This window comes from Ciona robusta, chromosome 6, assembly GCF_009617815.1.
Source record: "Ciona robusta chromosome 6, ASM961781v2".
NCBI lineage: Eukaryota > Metazoa > Chordata > Ascidiacea > Phlebobranchia > Cionidae > Ciona > Ciona robusta.
Window position 1 is genome coordinate 2,307,223 of NC_143240.1, and position 18,147 is coordinate 2,325,369.

Here is an 18,147-nt window from a genome sequence, read left to right on the forward strand (position 1 = left end):
ATGTTATATATCTATGTATGGTTGAAGTGATTTTCCTTATGAAAAACCCAAACAGTTCTTTAAAATGACTTTTATTATTTTGGCTTCAAAATGTAAAGACAGCGAAAAAACATTGGTATATTATATATATTATGTACTTGCAAAGTCTGGGCCTTGTGTAAAATGAAGGTTAAAATTGTACTTTGACATTCACGCTCGTATTATAAGTCAGAAAAAACAGTCGTATGATAATGATAAATTATAACATTTAAAAAATACCAACAAAATATAAATTGTAGATTACATATAATGTAAAAGCAAGTCGAAAATGATAAATCTTGACCAAAAAAAAACGTAGAAATCTGTTTTTCAGTACTTTTTCAACGGTTGGTTTTTACATAGTGGGATGGGGGAAAGACGGGACAACTTTAGCACATAATATCCAAATATCCTGATCGTGTTTTAAACAATTAACAACGGTCTATGGGAGTTGTGAGGATACGGTTTAATAATCTTTGAATGTTCTTTGTTTATTACAAAATGGGACGAGAAATAAAATGAAAAGGTGTCCCATCTTCCTCACCCTACTGTATTACTTCTTCAGTTTATTCAGTACGTAACTAATATTCGACTAATAATTAAATGATATCTTGGTGTCTTTCAGTTTCTCGAACATTTTATCGACTTTTTCCGACTGTGCGACCGTAAACTGGTTTTTCCAGCCACCAGTCTGGCCTAAAACAATTGTTTTTGTTAAATAGGTAATTTAAGAAACAAGTACTACGGCGAATTAAAGGGAAACGAAATTTGTCGCGCATAGATAAATCTAAGTTGACATTTCTTATAAAGATAAGTTTCCACAGTTGGTACAAAATTTTTTTTCTATAAGTAACAGGCTACTACAAATACGTAGAATGGGCATTTAATTTAAAACAGAACATATGAATTATAAGACCATGTCTCTAACCCAAGCAGAACGTACATAACGTTACAATCTACTACTAGTGCTGAGAAATGTATGGCGCTATTTCGGTAACCTAAACTTGTTTATCCAGTTATAAACTTGTTTTAAACGATATTTCTGTGAAACGAGTTGTTTTTTTGGAAATCTGCTTTTAAACGAAACATTTGGCCAAAAAAATTAAATTACACTTTTAAAATTTAAAACACGGATTTCATATAATGTAAATGGAAGTCAAAAAATGTATTTGGACAAAATGACCTTTAAATATATTCAATACTTTATTACATATAGATCTCACCACCTTTCCTAAAAATGGACAATATTTTTTCTCCAGCCTGCGCGGCTGTTTCTCCCTTTTCAGCTTTTTCTTTCATATTCTTAAATGACGTGTTCGTCACCACTGCTGTGACGTCATCTTTCGTCGCTGTGACGTCAACGAAATCAGCGATGCGTGAAATATAGCCGTGTGGGTCCTATAGTAAAATTACATACATGGTAACTTGTAAGCGAACACGAGGTGTATGAAACAGAACACCCATGTTATAGCGACTGCCGTTGCCCCACCCATCAAGGATAAAACCAGTTACATTCATTTATTCGTCAATAACAAAATAAAAACATTGCCCCACCTTTTTCAAGTCTTCGTACTTTACAAAGTGCACACCATCGTTATCGTAATGCTTATACCAAGACATAATATGATCTACGTAGCTTTCTCCTTGTTTTAAACCAACCGGCTGTTCCCCTTAAATTACAAAGTATTTATATAAGGTGTCAATCTATATGTAAAATGGAGTAAGTTGTAATGCGTAAACACCCTTAAAACTGCAAAGAGCATTGTTAACTGTTAAAAGACGATTAGAATATCTGGAAAAAATCTGCTAACGGTATCCATTTTACTCCAGAAGTCTATAGATTAATATTATAAGTAAAAAACCAAAACAATTTTAAAAGGCTCGTGTTTTACCTGCTGTACATGCATCAAAAAATTCGTTCCAAGTTCCTGGGAACAGTTTTTCCCATTTTTCTGGCTCAGCAAACTGCATAGAACGCATGAAGTGGTAAAATGAAACGAGTTGATCCTTCGGGTTACGGTAGACGTATATGATCTGAAAGGGAATAGTTTTGATATGTTGACTGTCGCTATGTTGATAATTCCCTTCTCTTCATTGTTTTATAATTTGGTATTCTCCATCATGTTAAAAGATATAAATAACCGATAAAGGACCAGCAATGGATTAGAACAATAACCGTTATAAGTGTCTTGCACTAATATTAACTTGTCCACGATGGTAGCAACGTCGAGCCTCGAACCTATAACCCTTGGACAACCGTTGTGTCATGATAATTCACCAGTTTTTGTAAACGTGAAACCTTTTGGTTTAAACTGTTATGTTTCTGTCTATAGTACGGTATCACTGTGTACAAGGTTTATAACAACAATGTTATTGTACCTTAACACCTTTTTCAATGTAGTTTTTCACGTTAAGTAGCTCAGCTGGCATATGTGTTCCAAATATTCGCCGAGGAAAAGGCAGATTGTCCATTATTTCGAACTTGCAAGCTGTAAAAACGTAAGATTGTTCGTGAAAATTGTACATTAGTCTATTTTGGGGTGGCGGAGCAACCACAGTCGTTATATAACATATTGTTCTGTCTTATACACACCGTGCCGCTTACAAGTAACGATGTATGTAACTATGTGGGTGATATTTCTTTTACATTTTTAATGTATTTGATCGACAATTTAAATCACTCATAAGTGACCACTGGGTTGAAGCAATTACTGTTATAAGTGTCTTGCTCCAATCCCCGTAATGGTAGCGTTGTTAAGCCTCAAACCAATTCTCTAGGGCCTAGGCCAAAGACAGACACGATAACCCATTTGCCGTGGCGTCTTATACTTACGCGATCCAGTTTCCAAATAGGCATAAAAGAATCCAATTTTCTTCGTTTCTTCAATAAGTGTAGCATCATGTTGAAAGAAAAGTTGTCGAACTATTTCTCTAACCCAGTGCGTACCTGTTTGAATGAATTGAAATATGTAACTTACTTATCCTCGCATGTCAAAGCAACGACAGTCATTATATTACGGGTGTTCTGTTTTATACACCTCGTGCTCGCTTACTTGTTACCACGTGTGCAACTTTGTAGAAGATTATTTGTTGAAATTTCTTTTTTTTTGTTTTTTTTTTCATGTATGGCTGTCATTTTATACAACTCATAGGTGAAAACTCGGTTGGAGCAATTGCTGTTAAGTAACTTGCTTTAGAACACATAATGTTAGCAGCGTCAAGCTTTGAACCCGTAACCTCTGGGCTAAAGGCGGACGAGCTATAATCTTTTCACAAACATGTACTTCATAGTACTCTATATTTCATTTAACAAAATTTCTACTTTTTTGGTGTAACAATTAAAACCAGCACTTACCAGTTTTCAAAAACGAAGCTACTACAACGTCTCCTTTTCTAGGATGCCAATCATTGTAACAAAACTTGGCAGTTTTTGCTCGAAATCCGGGAAAAAATCTTCTGTTTTTCCATTCTTCGATTTCCGGGTGCACTTCGGTTTCAATTAAGCTTTCTATTAACTCAGTGACGTGTTTTTCGAGGGATTTAGGACCCTGGGCGAGGTTGCTAACTTCAGTAATCATATTTGTGTACGTTTCGCGTAGCTCGTCAGATACATTCATATTTTTTGGCCTATTTGACTAAACTAGTTAAAGGCATTACATATCTTCTTATACACCAGACACACGTTGGTGTATTCATACACCTCATGCTCACTGTTCTTGAATTAAAACATGGTTGTCTTCTTATACATCAGACACACATGGTGCCTTTTCACTACTAATGCTTACTGTTAAGTTAAAACATGGGTGTCTTCATATAACCAGACACATGGTATATTCGCACATTTCATGCTCACTGCCAAATTATAAAATTCTTCCTACACAACATTCACCTCACGCTCACTGTACGTAAAACCCCGTACAGCGCTTTTTAAAAGGGCTCAAATTGATTGCTTCGTAAATCGATCATATATTTCGGACAATGCAATATCGACTTACTACCTTCGCTTTCTACTGTATAGTATATACAACTATAGGCGCACGCCGTACAGGGCCATATAGGATTTATATATAAGGCATAGGCTAATATACACTTTCTATATTACAACATACAAGCTTAGAGTGCGCCATATACTGCTGGGAATTTTATTGCTGCAGTCGTTAAACTTGGCCTGAATAAAAGTTATAAACTAATGTGCGATACAATATTTAACTTATGTAATATACAATACATTCGCTAATAAATGATATAAACCTGTTATGTGTTTATAGTAACACACACATTGATATTTGTCTCCTGAAATACCCAAAATCGTGTATGGGTAACTAAACAGTCCATTTCGGAAATACTAAACTAAAGCGTAGCCAATTATTTCATCGTATATGTCTTCCTATATTGTCAATTCCTGTAAATAAACATCATTTTGACAGCGTTTCGAACGCTAATAGTGAAGACTGTATAGTTATAAACTGAACTGACTGCTAAAATGTGTAACAACATATTTCGTCTGATAATTATAATCGAAACAAATCTATTTTTAACTGTAATAAATTCCGCTGGTCTGACCCTGATCTGGTGCTCATAGTGTAGAACGATTCTTGTGTAAAGAAATACAGTAAGGGCGAAAAAGTAAACATAGATTTAGAATTAGTGCTACAAAAAACACTGTAGTACCAGATCTAAATCCATGTTTACTTTTTCGTGGCTAGAGTCCAACGCTAAACATGATATACTATTTGACTTATTGCTTATATACTGTTAGTCTATAGTATATAGTGTTACACAACAGTTTGAAACAGAATATATAGTGTTACACACAGAATATATAGTGTTATATATAGTGTTACACAACAGTTTGAAACAGCATGTTTTCACAACAGTTTGAAACAGAATTCTCAGAACTCAACTTCTGCACGTTTGACTCAGCTTTATTGCCGCTTGACTGCTCGCAACTGCGGTTTTAAACAAGAAACACAATAGTGGTTAACTAAACTAACTCGTATGCTTATCGTAAAGCTAAATCAGTTTTAACATATAGCGAATTAAACACACGTTACATTCACATTATATATGATACTGTGGAGTAAGATGGATACCGTTAGCAAATAATATCCCGTTATTTCTATACAAGTATGTTTTTTGGCAACCAACAACGCTATTTCAGAGTTGTGAAGATACAGTTATATATAATTCTGTAAATATTCTTTGTTTACTACCAAATCGGACGATAAGAGAATAAAAACATAAATAATCTTACTTCAATCTATTATATATATATATATATATATAACAACCAAAATTTAAAATTTGATTTAATAAAGTCCTAGTACGTCATGCTGTTGGTTTGAAATTCCAACTAGAGCATGAAATTTTAATCCCACAGATCATCGTGTGGTATTGTTATACGTCTATGCAGTTTAAAGCATGTCTGAAAATTACATCACTATAAAAGTTAATGTTAATAAACACCCACAAAGTTACATATGTGGTAACTTATAGTAAGCAGGCACGCAAGGTGTATATATAACAGAACACCGTGTTATAACGACTGTCAATGCCACGCGAGAAAAAACAAGTCATGCATTCAACTTTCAAATCCCTCCCACTATATTTATTTGATATTCCTTTTCCGTTGCGCTACTGTTTTTATATGGACGTTTTCAATTCATTTTCACTTGCTCCTAATTATACTTCGTTTCCTTGAGCATTTTGGTTGAGGTAATTATTAATTCTGCTTCTGTTTTACCTCGTAAGCGGCTGCAGGCATACAGATACGCAGTCGCGTTGTGAACAAGACGAGAATAAAGTAGTTCTCTACCTAGCTTGATACTGTTAACAGGTAGTTGATTTTATACTCTAGTTAGTGTAACTGTAAGAACTAAGTTTAATGTACAGACAGTATCTGAGTTAATATGGTAGGTTGGGGTAAGATGGTACGTTTTCATTCATTTCTCGCCCCATTCGGTAGTAAACAAAGGACATTCAATGGGTTATATAACTGTAACCTTACGACTCTAAAATTGTGTTATTATTTGTTAAAACAATTAAGTAATGTAGTATACTATGTGCTAACTGTATCTACCTTACCACACAGTACTATTGCTATAGTATAGGTTTTATGCTATAGTAAAACTGGGTGTATATTACTAGTAAAAGTGAGTATAGGTCAAGACCGTTAGAACAGGTGGCCTGGATTCTTACCGAAAAAAAAAATCAAGTTACATTATTAGCACTTTATCAGCAAAGTGGATTCAAATATCCTTTGGCCAAAATGAGAGGTTAGACTCCGTTTCTTAAAGCTACTGAATGAGAAGCATTATACTTCATTATTTCAACCATCGAGACCACCTCATCGTTGCAAATGTGAGTATAATTTTAATATATTGGACAAATCATAGTAAAGAATAGGCTAATACAAGTTCCATACTTTCCTTGTTCCGTTTGCTGGCAGTAAACAAATATTTTTTTACAGAATTATACAAATAGCCTCGCGACTATAAAAGAGCATAATTGTTTAAAACACGATCAGAATTTGTTTATGTGCTAAAGGTATCCCACCTTATCACACAGTTCTATAATATAAAATGTTTGATATATATGTGAAATTAAAATTGTTGAACAAAATCGGTTTCTGTAAGTCGAATAGTTTCAGAAGTTGTAACATTTACGCTAACGCAACATTTTTTTTCAAAGATATACCGCTATATTTTCTTTTAAAAAAATCGGGCAGAAACCAAAAGTCCGTAAACACAGTATAATATAACGAAATCTTTTAGTGTGACAATGCACCTACATTCGACTTTGAAAGTTCGTAAACTTATAAAACCCTGCAAGGACCTTTTAAGTTGAAATTCACAAATGCAGTTTCCCATAGAATTGGAGACTGTTTGTTCATTATGTCCGCTCTGTTATCCCATTGCGTGAAAGAAGATTTTATTTTCATTTGGTTCCATCTTACGTTATCTGTTGTGTTGTAAAGTCGCCACCCTTGCTGGTTCAGCAGCGTCATCTGGCGGTATAGTAATCTGCATCGCTGCAGCTTCTCGGGGGAGTTAAGAGGCCCCATAACGTGTACCTCTTGGGCAAATTGGCGTACACAGCTGTGAAGGCCTGTGTCTAGGAGTTCTTGCATTACCTAAAATATACATAACGGTTAACCTAAAAATTACGTATAGAAAAAAACTTGGAATTGTATAGTAAGATGGGGACTGTACTTTGTTTACTATCAAATGCGACGAGAAAATAAAATCAAAAGGTGTCCCATCTCTCCCCCCACTACTATATATAAAAAGCGAAAGTTAAACATGTTTAGAGATTAGCTGTGAAGGCCTGTGTCTAGGAGGTTCTCCATGACCTAATAGTGCATTACGTTTTCATGTTAGCAGTATATGTTTTAGGTACTGGTTTGGGTAACATGGTCACTGTTTTTACTCTCTTATATTGTCCCATTTGGTAATAAACAAAAAAATTAGCCCCAGAATTTATTGTGCTATTGTGTGCTAATGGTATCCATCTTACTCCACAGTACTAATAGAAAAACAACTGTGATTTTTTGTGCAACTAGTGTTTTTACCATAAATCATTTATAGGACACGGCTATAACACGGTTGTTCTATTACCCATTACACCCAGTAGCTTTAAAAATGTATCAGTCTTATGTAAACGTTACAGTCTAATTAGCTCTCGTTGTTTTGTCAGCGAAAAACAACATATGGTGCAGCTGATAATCTTACTAAACAACAACTGAGAGATGACGCTGTACACGTACAGCATTATACGCTACGAACACGCACACCAGCTATTAAAGCGGTAATTGCAGGACGTATGAGTTAACACACGATAACAGGATAAAGCATCGTAGTATATACCGTATCTTCGAACCCGCCTCTTCCAGGCGCATCTGTATCTACTTTCAAGTAATCTAAATACCGTCCATTGTGTCCGAGTTCTTTTAACAGTGTTTCTAAAATGAAAACAAAAACTTGTTTACTCGTGGCGGAAAACAACAGTCGTTATAACGCGGGTTCTGTTTCATACACCTCCACGTTTACGAGTTACAAGTTTGTAGCTTTGTGGGTGATTACTTTATATTGATTTTTTTTAATTTTAATGTGTTGGTGACAATTTTAACAACCCTTGAGGTCCACTGGGTTGGAGCAATTGCTGTTAAGTCACTTGCCTAAGGACACATACACACACATGTTAGCAGTTCTAAAATCACGTCGTAAAAATTAAGTCGGATTTTTGTCGAAGGAGTAAAACGCTTTAAGCTGTATGGGGTATCTAGACTTGCGGTTACTGTGCCAACGCATTGCTGTTGAGTAATCTGTTTATGAGGCGGTACTAATCAAGTTTTATAGGCTAAGGCGCAGTGGCGTACATAGCCTTATGCACAGAGCATATTTACGCATTGGCTTCAGCTTTAGTAGGCGCTAATATTTAACATATAAAATAAGCTGTTACAGTATTGCAACGACTGCCGTTTTGTAGCTAATTCCCTTCTATTCGTTGCTCTAATAAGTCCAATCAATTTGACATTCTCTATCATATCCAAACAAGTAAACTTGATGTTATACTCTATAATGACAAAAAGGCGCCAACAAAAAACATTTGAAATTTAAACTGTCTAAAATGCTTTGTTAGAAAACAATGAGAATTTGAGTTATTTAAATGGATTGTTAGAAATTAATAGAAAATGGAATTTTAAGCGTGACTTAAGTTATGCGTTATCCACTCACTTAAAGTTCGCATTTTCCAACCGTTTGCGTTTCGGTCCACGTCTTGATCAGAAACACCAATCTTGTGAAATGTGACTCCGCTTTCCCTGACCATACCGTCATTAAATGTCATCGCTAGAAAATAAATCATTTTAATTATAAATTCAGGCCATAAGCTAAGTTGTGGCAAGCGCAGTTACATTGGATATATAAACGATATATGAAAGCAGCCTGGGTGTTGGTGTAAAATGGGTCAAATTTGCTCTAAGAACCTTACCGTATGGATTTTTTTAAAACAAAAAATCAGGGTTTGGTTTTATTGTGTGGGTCTGTTACACTTTTTCTTTTCTTTACAGTTAACTGTAGCAGTTATCAGTTGTTTTAGGACAAGGACAAACTGAATCATAATACGAATAATCTTATTTGCTGTTAAAAGTTCCCCTTTAAACGAACCGTAATACATAAAATGCAATTGGGTTTTTACTATGTTTTATTTTAAAGTGTCAGGACTAAACAGCTTTTTAGATTCGTTTTTTTTGCCGGTTGTTTTGTTCAGTGTATTAGTTAGGCCTTGCAAGCTAAGGCGCGTTGGTCGTTGCACTTGTTAACGTCTGTAGGTCGTAATATCCTGTGTCCCTCTATTACTTTAACTTGTGTGCACAGCAGAATATTATACTGGTGTTATATTAAACCTATTGGTATAACCTGGCAGTTGATTTTAGATCAACAAATGATGTTTGTATAAGGATACGTTTAATTTGGCAACTGTTAATGTTGTTTTTAACTTTTAACATGTTGGTATACCCTTGAATAAAGTTTGTTCGGCCATCAAGAAATGTGAAGAAAATCAAAAGACATCGGTCGTACCCATACTAAAACTTTTATGCTAAACTACACAAAGTAATGTTAAATACAAATTGAGCTCTATTCTATATGGGTGAAGTAGTGTTAAAACAAGTTGTTCTGTTCTGTATGGGTGAGATCCTTTATCGAGCCATACCACGGGACCTTGGACTTAAACCAGAGCTTTCCATTTACCCCATTCTATACATGGGTGATGTCCTTAGGCAAGGCATACCAAGGGAACTGAGACTTAAACCAGAGCATTCCCATTACCCTATTGGCCTATTCTATATAAATGTGTTCCCTTTGGCAAGGGACACCATGGGGCCTAAGATTTCGTTTTGAGTTTGGTAAATCCACATTTCACTTACTTGGGTCAAATGAGTGGACCTCACAGCCTTGCTTTGCCATTTCATCGTCAAACGAAAAATCATTTCCCACCCCGAACGAATACATTAGGCATTTGTAGCCTGGTTCCCTTGTTTTCCAGAACTGGGGTTCTATACAAACGTCGTATGCTCCGTCCATGAGGACTTTAGGGTCACCGCCAAGGTAAAGACTATTTGTGCATTTGTACTGTTGAGGAATCGAACACGTTTATATATGGATATAAGTTCATATACTTCATGCTTGTCGAGTTATAACATGAGTGTGTTTTTATACAAACTATGGTGTTTCATTGCTTATGTTCATTGTGCAGTTATAAAACGAGCGTCTTCTTATACATTACGTATGATGAATTCATACAAGTCATACTCAATGTCGATTTATAACATAGTTGTCTTCTTATATACACCAGGCACGCATTATATATTCATGCCTAATACCCACTGTTGCAAATGGTGTTGAAAATGTGAGACCTGTTTTTCTGCTTGCATTTTATAACGGAATTTGTTATTGTTCTAAGACAAGTTGAATATCAAAGTATAAACGTAAATACCTGCTTCGTATAAGCATAATTCCATATTCTTTCCAATTCTTGTTCAGCACTGGAATGGCCAGGAGGCCCCAATGGCTTGTTTGCCAAAACTGGAAACAAAATTTTCGATTTGTTTTTTTTTATTTACTTTTGGTTGTGTCGATTATATATATGGCTTTTAGAGATTATTTTTTAGATAATACTTAGACATGGCTGGATTTCTAAGACCAGAATTTTAGGAACTATTGTTTTATTTATAAAGTGAATTGTATATGTTTAGCTCTATAATGTGGTACATTTAAACATGGTTAGCAACCTTCCTAACTAGTAATTACGATTAGCAGGCACCAGTTTACTCAAAAAAGTATTTAGTTTAAGTTGCAATTGGTTTTGTTACAGTGGTAATCTACATGGATGGGGTCCTATGGACCTGAAATTGAGGCCATAAACTAACGTATAGTTTTAGACGCGATAGTTTAATGCAGTGTTTAAATATAAAGTAATTAATACTTACTTTCCTCTATAGGTGGAGGTGGCTTGTCATGGTCTGAAAAATATTAATATCTTATAAATGTTACGAGTTTCTCGCATGCTTTATGCTTGTATTGGGGTATAGGATGGCCCATGTTTTCAAAGTCGAATAAACTGTCGTTATAACGCTTAATGTAAAAATAGAAGAACAAATCACGCTTAAAATGAACACAACAAATAAACAAAACTGAACCGCACTATTAAAAGATTTAAATGAATTAATTTACACTTACCCGTAAAATCTGAATGAATAAGATTACCTGAAAAAAGATAGAAAAATTAAAATAATTAAGAGTAAACAAGTGTATATTTCAGGGAAGGCTAGAAATACTTTGAGCCATTACCTAAAACTTGTTGAGCACCACTTTAAACAATAGACGAGTAAAACAATCAAACGGTTTCAGTAGTACACCCTACTAATTTAAACTTAAATTAAAAATCAATATTAGCAGTAAACCTATATTGTTGCTTCTAACTGCTGCGTGCAACAGCCACGCTTTTCAACTGACATGTTGTTTTGCTGTTGATTCCCTCTCTCAAAAACCGTTGTTTAATTGTTTAAAACACGATCAGGATATTTGGATATTATGTGCTAAAGATGTACCACCTTACCTCCAGTACTCTTAAGCACAAAGTTTTAGGTTAACAAATACGTGAAACAGCAGGACAAAACTTACTTTCTAATAATTGTGACAAAGACGGTCTTTCTGCAAAGCAAACACAAAATTATCGAAGAATGTGCCAAAAATAGCAGTCCTATATTTGCTTAAACTATTGGTATTATTTATTCAACATAAAACAGCACCACACATGCATGTACAGTGGTTTACCATTACACGGTTTATTAGAACCATGAAACGAAGTTATGGCATCCGAATTGATAGCAAGCAGATACAAACCTAAATACATTTATGCCAAGTATATTGCAAGGTATAGGATGAAAACCATACTACATATTATTCCATATTTCTTAATCATGATTGTAACAACTAACAACAGTATATGGGTCGTAAAGATACGGGTATATAGTTTGTATATAGTTTGGGTATCGGCAAACGTATCAATTGGTGGGCTAAGATAATACACCTTTTCATTCTATTTTCTTGTACCATTTGAAAGTAAACAAAGAACATATAAAGAATTACAAAACCGTATTCTCACAACTCCCGTCGACCGTTGTTAATTGTTTAAAACACGATTAGGATATTTGGATATTATATGCAAAAGGTGTTCCGTCTTCCCCTCCCTATATGTCTAACACAGCAGTTAGTTTCGGTGACTTTACAAGCCAGTTAAATGACGTAGTGTACATCAGTTATTTCTACATACAAAGCTAACACGTTTAACAAAGTGAATTGCTGTTTTTTTCGGGATTTATTCAGTTATCAATTACAGTCTTTAAGATTAAATTACGCTTCAGGCTAATTATAGCCGTTTATTTAACTTGTTTTAACCGCTTTTCTGCTTTAAAATATCAAAGTTTAATGCGCTATGCTGTTATACCGTACCTGTATATAGTTTATTTGACTTTACTTTAAAAGAATGTGTTGTTCTTATTGTTTTAAGAAGCATATTCTTATTCGGGTGTTATATTTATTCTAAATGGGCGCTTAATGTACGAATTGCCGTTTGTTTTTTATTTGATTAAACTATGACAAATCATTGAGTCATGTAATATTACGAACCAGTATTTTTTAATGTGTCACACCATTTATAAAATAGCTCTGTTGATTTTCAAAAGCTATATTACATTTATTCATTTATTCATGCATATTTCGTTTTACTGCTCTAGTACATAGAGGGCAAAACCCATGCACGTATGCATGGTAAACGGCGCTGCACGGCTGTCCTTGGTTACTCTCCCTATTATGTTTAAATTATTTAAACACCAGCAAAGTGACGTATCTACTTCCTTCTAATGTGATTCAGTCGCCTGTCTAGCCACGCTCGAAGAAAGTATCGCGTTCAACTCTTTGAATCAAGTATACATGATATACCAACGCCATTAGGAACGCTTTACAGTTATATGGCAGATTAGGGGAAGACGGGACACTTTTTCATTCTGTTTTCTCGTCACATTTGGTTGTAAACAATACATTATTTTAAGAATTATAAAACCGTTTCCTCACGGGTCCCATAGGGCGTTCATATTTGTTTGAAACTCGATTAGGATATTTGAATATTATTTGCTAAAGGTGTTTCATCTTACCCTAAATTGCTGTACGAAATTGTTTATGAGTGGTGTAGATATATACTGGCATATAGTACTTTGAGACAAGATAAACACACTTATAAGCACATAATATCACATATATCTTAATCATGTTTGAAAGTTTTAAACAATTACCAACCCATTCTAAAGTCGTCACATTCACGGTTATAAAACTCATTGAATGTTCTTTATTTACTACCAAATGGGATGATAAAATAGATTGTAAACATTTTCTACCTTATCCCACCCTACTATACAATAACACGTATAAACCTTGTTACACTGTAGATTCCTATATAATACAAAATCAATACTAACAAAGTGGTTTTATCATACCTTCTTGTTTAAACGACATCATTTTCAAATCAAACTTCCATTTCCAGAACAATATTAAGATAACACCAATTAATATAATAACTACAATGGGCTGAGACCTGGCCATTTTCCTATAGTACAGCTGAAAGTAATGTTGGCAATGCACGCATTAGGCCTCGCTAATTACACTGAGGTGCCTTGACAGGAAATCGTAGTGCAAAACTCCCTCCATAGCTTTTCAGGGACGACCTCAGAGAATTTACAATAATGTACGCAAGCTACGTCTCCAGCAGTGCTTGGCTGTTTTCAATGGCACTTAAATACAAAACCATACGGTAGCTCTCCAGGGGCAGTTATACACAATACACACTTTAAGAAATGCCAGACACTGTAATAGCAATTTGGTTAGCGGTCGCAATGTACAGACTTTGTGAAAAAGGTATTCATTGATTTTGTTGTTTTTTTTTCTGCATTCTATGCTACGCTTTACTGAGCAGAAAACAAGTTAATATAATCCCACAGCACTTCCTAACATATAAAATATTATACTATAAAACCGGCAACAATTTGTGTATTAGGCCAACTCAAGCCTAAATTCAAGATTTCCTACCATGCCCCGATGTAGGACCTCACTCATATTGAAAAGATTTGACTGTAATAATGATTGTCATGTACCAAACAAAAGTAACTGTCTCAAAGTATTACAACTAGAACAACAATTATGTATTGCGCTCAGCATGTAACTCGATCAAGCTGACTGCTATGGTCTCTTGCCTATAAAGCGTGATGACGTGTACACGTGTTCGTGATCTTAGAACGCTGTAAAGCCTTAGGCAATATTCGCTTAAAGTTAATTTAGTACTGTGCGGGGTAAAACGGGACATCTTTGGCACATAATATTCAAATATCCTAATCCAGTTTTAAACAATAAACAACGGTCTACGGGAGTCGTGAAGATACCGTTTTATAATTCTTTGAATGTTTATTGTTTACTACCAAATACTGGGACGATAAAATAGAAGTAAAAGATGTCCCATCTTCCCCACCCGCCATCCCACCCCCCATTATATTTAAAAAGAGTCAAAGGTTTTTTGTATGTAGATACATATTATGTATTTGCGTAACTTGTATAAAATGTATTGTGTCACAAACTATAAATTACATACATAATCCCATTCTAAGTTGACAGCGACACATTAAGAAACAAAATAATTTCTTATAAAGAGAGCCGTTGTCCCGCCAAGGGAGGATAAACAAGTTTCATTCATCTATTGATTCCTTCATACACAGTGTATTCATGTAGATAAAAAAACTACATATTTTCTGGGTGTAGCGACCACGCTTATTTTCTTCAAATTAAACGAAAATATATTTTAACTATAAGCGTGTTTTAACAACCGTTGTTTTATCGCTGTAATTTGTCTTTTCGTTTCAAGCATTTGTGGATCTTCGCTACCTTAATCTAACAAACAAATAAAGGTATTAAAACTACGTATCAGTGCTATTACATTAAGCTCAATGATACTGAATATCCTTAGACCTTTCCCTTAACTTTGCAATGGCTTTTTTCCATTCATTGTCGAACGAGCTTGGTCTATGTTTTACATAGAAAGTTTGGGGCGCTATCACCATAGTATCAGGCATGCCTATTCTTTCGCGTACCACCCCAGTTAGCCACACGTCGTCCAAATGCCCCAGCACCTTACTAGTTAGTGCTTCCGTATACAGCTGACTCACTACACTCACGGAAGTGGTATAGTAGGCGCCGAAGCAAAATTGCGGGAAAACTGTCCATTTATAAATAGAGGACGGCATATACCACTTGTCGTTTTTATCTCTATGCGGCGGGTCCGTCTTCCCTTTCAGATAGCCGCATAGAATAGGAAACTCTGGCCATTTTTCACTAGAGGCTTTCTCTATGTTGGTTTCGATGTTCTCTATCACTTCCGCGAGGTCTACTGTGACGTCATCATCTGATGACGTATAGAAAGTTTCCGGCGAGAGATTTTCTTTAGCCCACTTCATGCCCGATAAAGTTTTTGAACAAATATGTCTGCAAAAATCTTAAAACTGTGTAAATCCGGTTAATGCACGTTTAAACAGTAACCCCCTACAAAGGGTTATGGGCCAACTATCGCTTAAATCCGGGTTTCCAGGAAAATTATTAATCTTCGTGTGCAGGGCAACGACAGTCGTTATAATACTGCATTTCTGTTTCACTTCGTGCTCGCTCGCACCACACCCACACGAATTTAAGAGCACATAAAGGAAAGCATATAAACATATAAACGAAGTATATAAGAAAAACACGTACGTATAATTGTCCGGGCCATTAAAATGAAGAATATCCCCATATCGCTCGCTCTCTTCTTTTATTAACGCTTTAGCGGTTTCCGAAGGTGCTTCCCCTATCACGAAAATGGTCTCGAACCTAGTTTCACTTACTAAGCTTACTGACGCCCACGTGCGGCGGATCAGTTCTCGTTCTTTATGCCTCGTGGCGGTTGATTTTACAAACGTAACCATCCGCCACGTTGTATCTGTCACAAAACAATATTTTAAAACGTTTCAAGTTTAAATTAAAGCGTTTTAAGTTTAAATTGTTTTGGAATGCTATAGTGTGTTTACCTGGATCGTTGTTTGACACATTTATATTCAATTTAACTTTCCAAGGTTCCAATACATAATATTTTCTTGTTTTATCTGGTAATAGTTTGTCTGTTGTCGTAATTGTTGCTATTTTTGGTGTTGTTGTCGTTGTTGTTTTTGTTGTTGTTTTCGGCGTTGTTGTTTCTGCTATTTCTTCCACAGTAATATATTCTGTTCTCTCAGCAACACTGATTTGGTCAGTATGCATGCGATTTGGTAACCTAAAAAAAAAGATGTGTAATTTTTTAACATTATTATTTATTAGAAAAGAAGGATTGAACAAAAGTTTTTATACTTCCGCTTTTAAAATGATTTATATTATAACCTATATTTTAAATGTTAAAACAACCACTATGCGTGTTTTCTAGCTTTGTATCGCTTACAAGAACCCAATAAGCATACGCCGACCATGCATTTGTATGGGCGATTCACGCTCTGTGGGCTCCGTAATGGCGGACACAAGCGCCGTTTCCTAACATGACGTTGGTTTAAACCGCTATACGTTATGAGTTGCGGTCTAGACTGTTCCATTGTTATTCAAATACCGAATCGCGATCCGGTTCATTTCAACCGTTTGTGTGAATATTTTAATGTAGTCCTATATAAAAAGGCTAAAATACCTCCTACGTGAGGTTAAAGTATGATGCATGTACCTCTTTAACATTTAAGCCTTTTAGAACCTCCTTAATACTTGGTAAAGTAAATAAAGCTGTTTTACACCTTCCCACAAAAGGAAACACAAACAACACCTAACAAGTTCGGTTAAACCCCCATAGCCAAAGTCACCACTCTTGCTCTATATTGGACACACAAAGACGGCAGTTGGACTACACTCCGTATTTATACGACTCAAACAAAACATGGTAAATATATGAGGCTAAAACACAACTTGAAACGGGTATTTTATTTCGTTTATGCGTTGATCGCGATAATGCGTTTTACGCAATAATATAGATACCGTCAACCAGGGGGGCAGTGTTTTAAAGCATGTTTAATAGGTTTACCATTCGTTAGTTAGTGGATCATCATGTTGTTAGGTTTGGCTGTGGTGGATCGCGGCATAATTTACTTCGTGGTAACACAACAGTGATCAAATTTGTGGTGATTTACAGACAAAAACTCGATTCTATATACGTTTTATGGTGTTTTAATATAAACACCAAACAGACTCTCGAACAGTTTTAATTCAACATCAAATTACTTGTATTAGGATGCAATATTTGACCACAAAGAGTAACAGTCATAAATGATATGGACAGAAACATTATGTTATAACACTATTGTAAACATATTTTTGTTAGAATTTCTCGAATCCCTCAAAATAGGTATACAAAGTTCAAAAACATAGCCTTATATCATAACATATTGTACTATGGGGGAAGATGGGATACATTTAGCACATAATAACCAAATATTATGATCATGTTTTAAACAATTAACAACGGTTTATGGGTGCTGTGAGGATATGGTTTTATAATTCTCTGAATGTTCTTTATTTACTTTAGAATAGGACGAGAAAATAAAACGAAATAGTGTCCCATCTTTCTCCAATCTACTATACTACTTGCTTTAATATCAAATCGAGTTTTTTTTTTTTTTACCTGTGTGGACCTTTTTGAAACCGGAAGTTTAAAAATGTCATTGCAATAGAAAAGATTCCAAAACAGAAGATGGTTCCTTTTATGGCTGTTCTCATTTTTTTGTTTTTGAGTTTACATTTTAAGTTCAGGCCTTTTACTAAGCAGATGATACAAGCTTTAAATCACAGCAAAAGTGTGACAACAAAGACCCTAAGCTACGTATGTACTTAAGTATATTCATATATGCTGCTTATGTCTTTTAGTTTTAAACCAACAAAATATCAATATTTCTCATTGCTCTTAAATCTCCAAACTATTATTAAAGGTGGCTGTACACAGAATCCGTTTCCGTCTGTTTGCGTATGA

At 35.1% G+C, this 18,147-nt stretch overlaps 3 protein-coding genes across 5 annotated transcripts; all 3 read right to left on the reverse strand.

The window, feature by feature from the left end:
• Nucleotides 1–55: 55 nt before the first annotated feature.
• LOC149734869 (sulfotransferase 2A1-like) lies at nt 56–5,233 on the reverse strand. Of its 2 annotated transcripts, none has more exons than XM_089879683.1 (7): nt 3,374–5,233; nt 2,852–2,965; nt 2,398–2,507; nt 1,911–2,052; nt 1,573–1,688; nt 1,242–1,416; nt 56–714 (listed from the first exon to the last, which is right to left on the reverse strand). In XM_089879683.1, the coding sequence occupies exons 1-7, from the start codon at nt 3,633–3,635 to the stop codon at nt 611–613; spliced, it is 1,023 nt and encodes a 340-aa protein (XP_089735809.1). In that variant the 5' UTR covers nt 3,636–5,233; the 3' UTR covers nt 56–610. The 2 variants fall into 2 exon arrangements, with proteins under 2 accessions (XP_089735809.1, XP_089735810.1); XM_089879684.1 differs by having other exon boundaries at nt 1,245–1,416; nt 3,374–5,227.
• A 1,134-nt stretch (nt 5,234–6,367) lies between these two features.
• LOC149734870 (putative methyltransferase-like protein 24) lies at nt 6,368–13,709 on the reverse strand. 2 transcript variants are annotated; one of them, XM_089879685.1, is made up of 9 exons: nt 13,574–13,709; nt 11,703–11,732; nt 11,259–11,285; nt 11,009–11,041; nt 10,516–10,604; nt 9,947–10,151; nt 8,754–8,867; nt 7,884–7,978; nt 6,368–7,150 (listed from the first exon to the last, which is right to left on the reverse strand). In XM_089879685.1, the coding sequence occupies exons 1-9, from the start codon at nt 13,677–13,679 to the stop codon at nt 6,833–6,835; spliced, it is 1,017 nt and encodes a 338-aa protein (XP_089735811.1). In that variant the 5' UTR covers nt 13,680–13,709; the 3' UTR covers nt 6,368–6,832. The 2 variants fall into 2 exon arrangements, with proteins under 2 accessions (XP_089735811.1, XP_089735812.1); XM_089879686.1 differs by lacking the exon at nt 11,703–11,732 and having other exon boundaries at nt 13,574–13,706.
• LOC149734871 (beta-1,3-galactosyltransferase 5-like) lies at nt 13,574–18,102 on the reverse strand. Its single transcript, XM_089879682.1, has 4 exons — nt 17,803–18,102; nt 16,181–16,422; nt 15,867–16,092; nt 13,574–15,605 (listed from the first exon to the last, which is right to left on the reverse strand). The coding sequence occupies exons 1-4, from the start codon at nt 17,895–17,897 to the stop codon at nt 15,068–15,070; spliced, it is 1,101 nt and encodes a 366-aa protein (XP_089735808.1). The 5' UTR covers nt 17,898–18,102; the 3' UTR covers nt 13,574–15,067.
• Between the last annotated feature and the right edge of the window lie 45 nt (nt 18,103–18,147).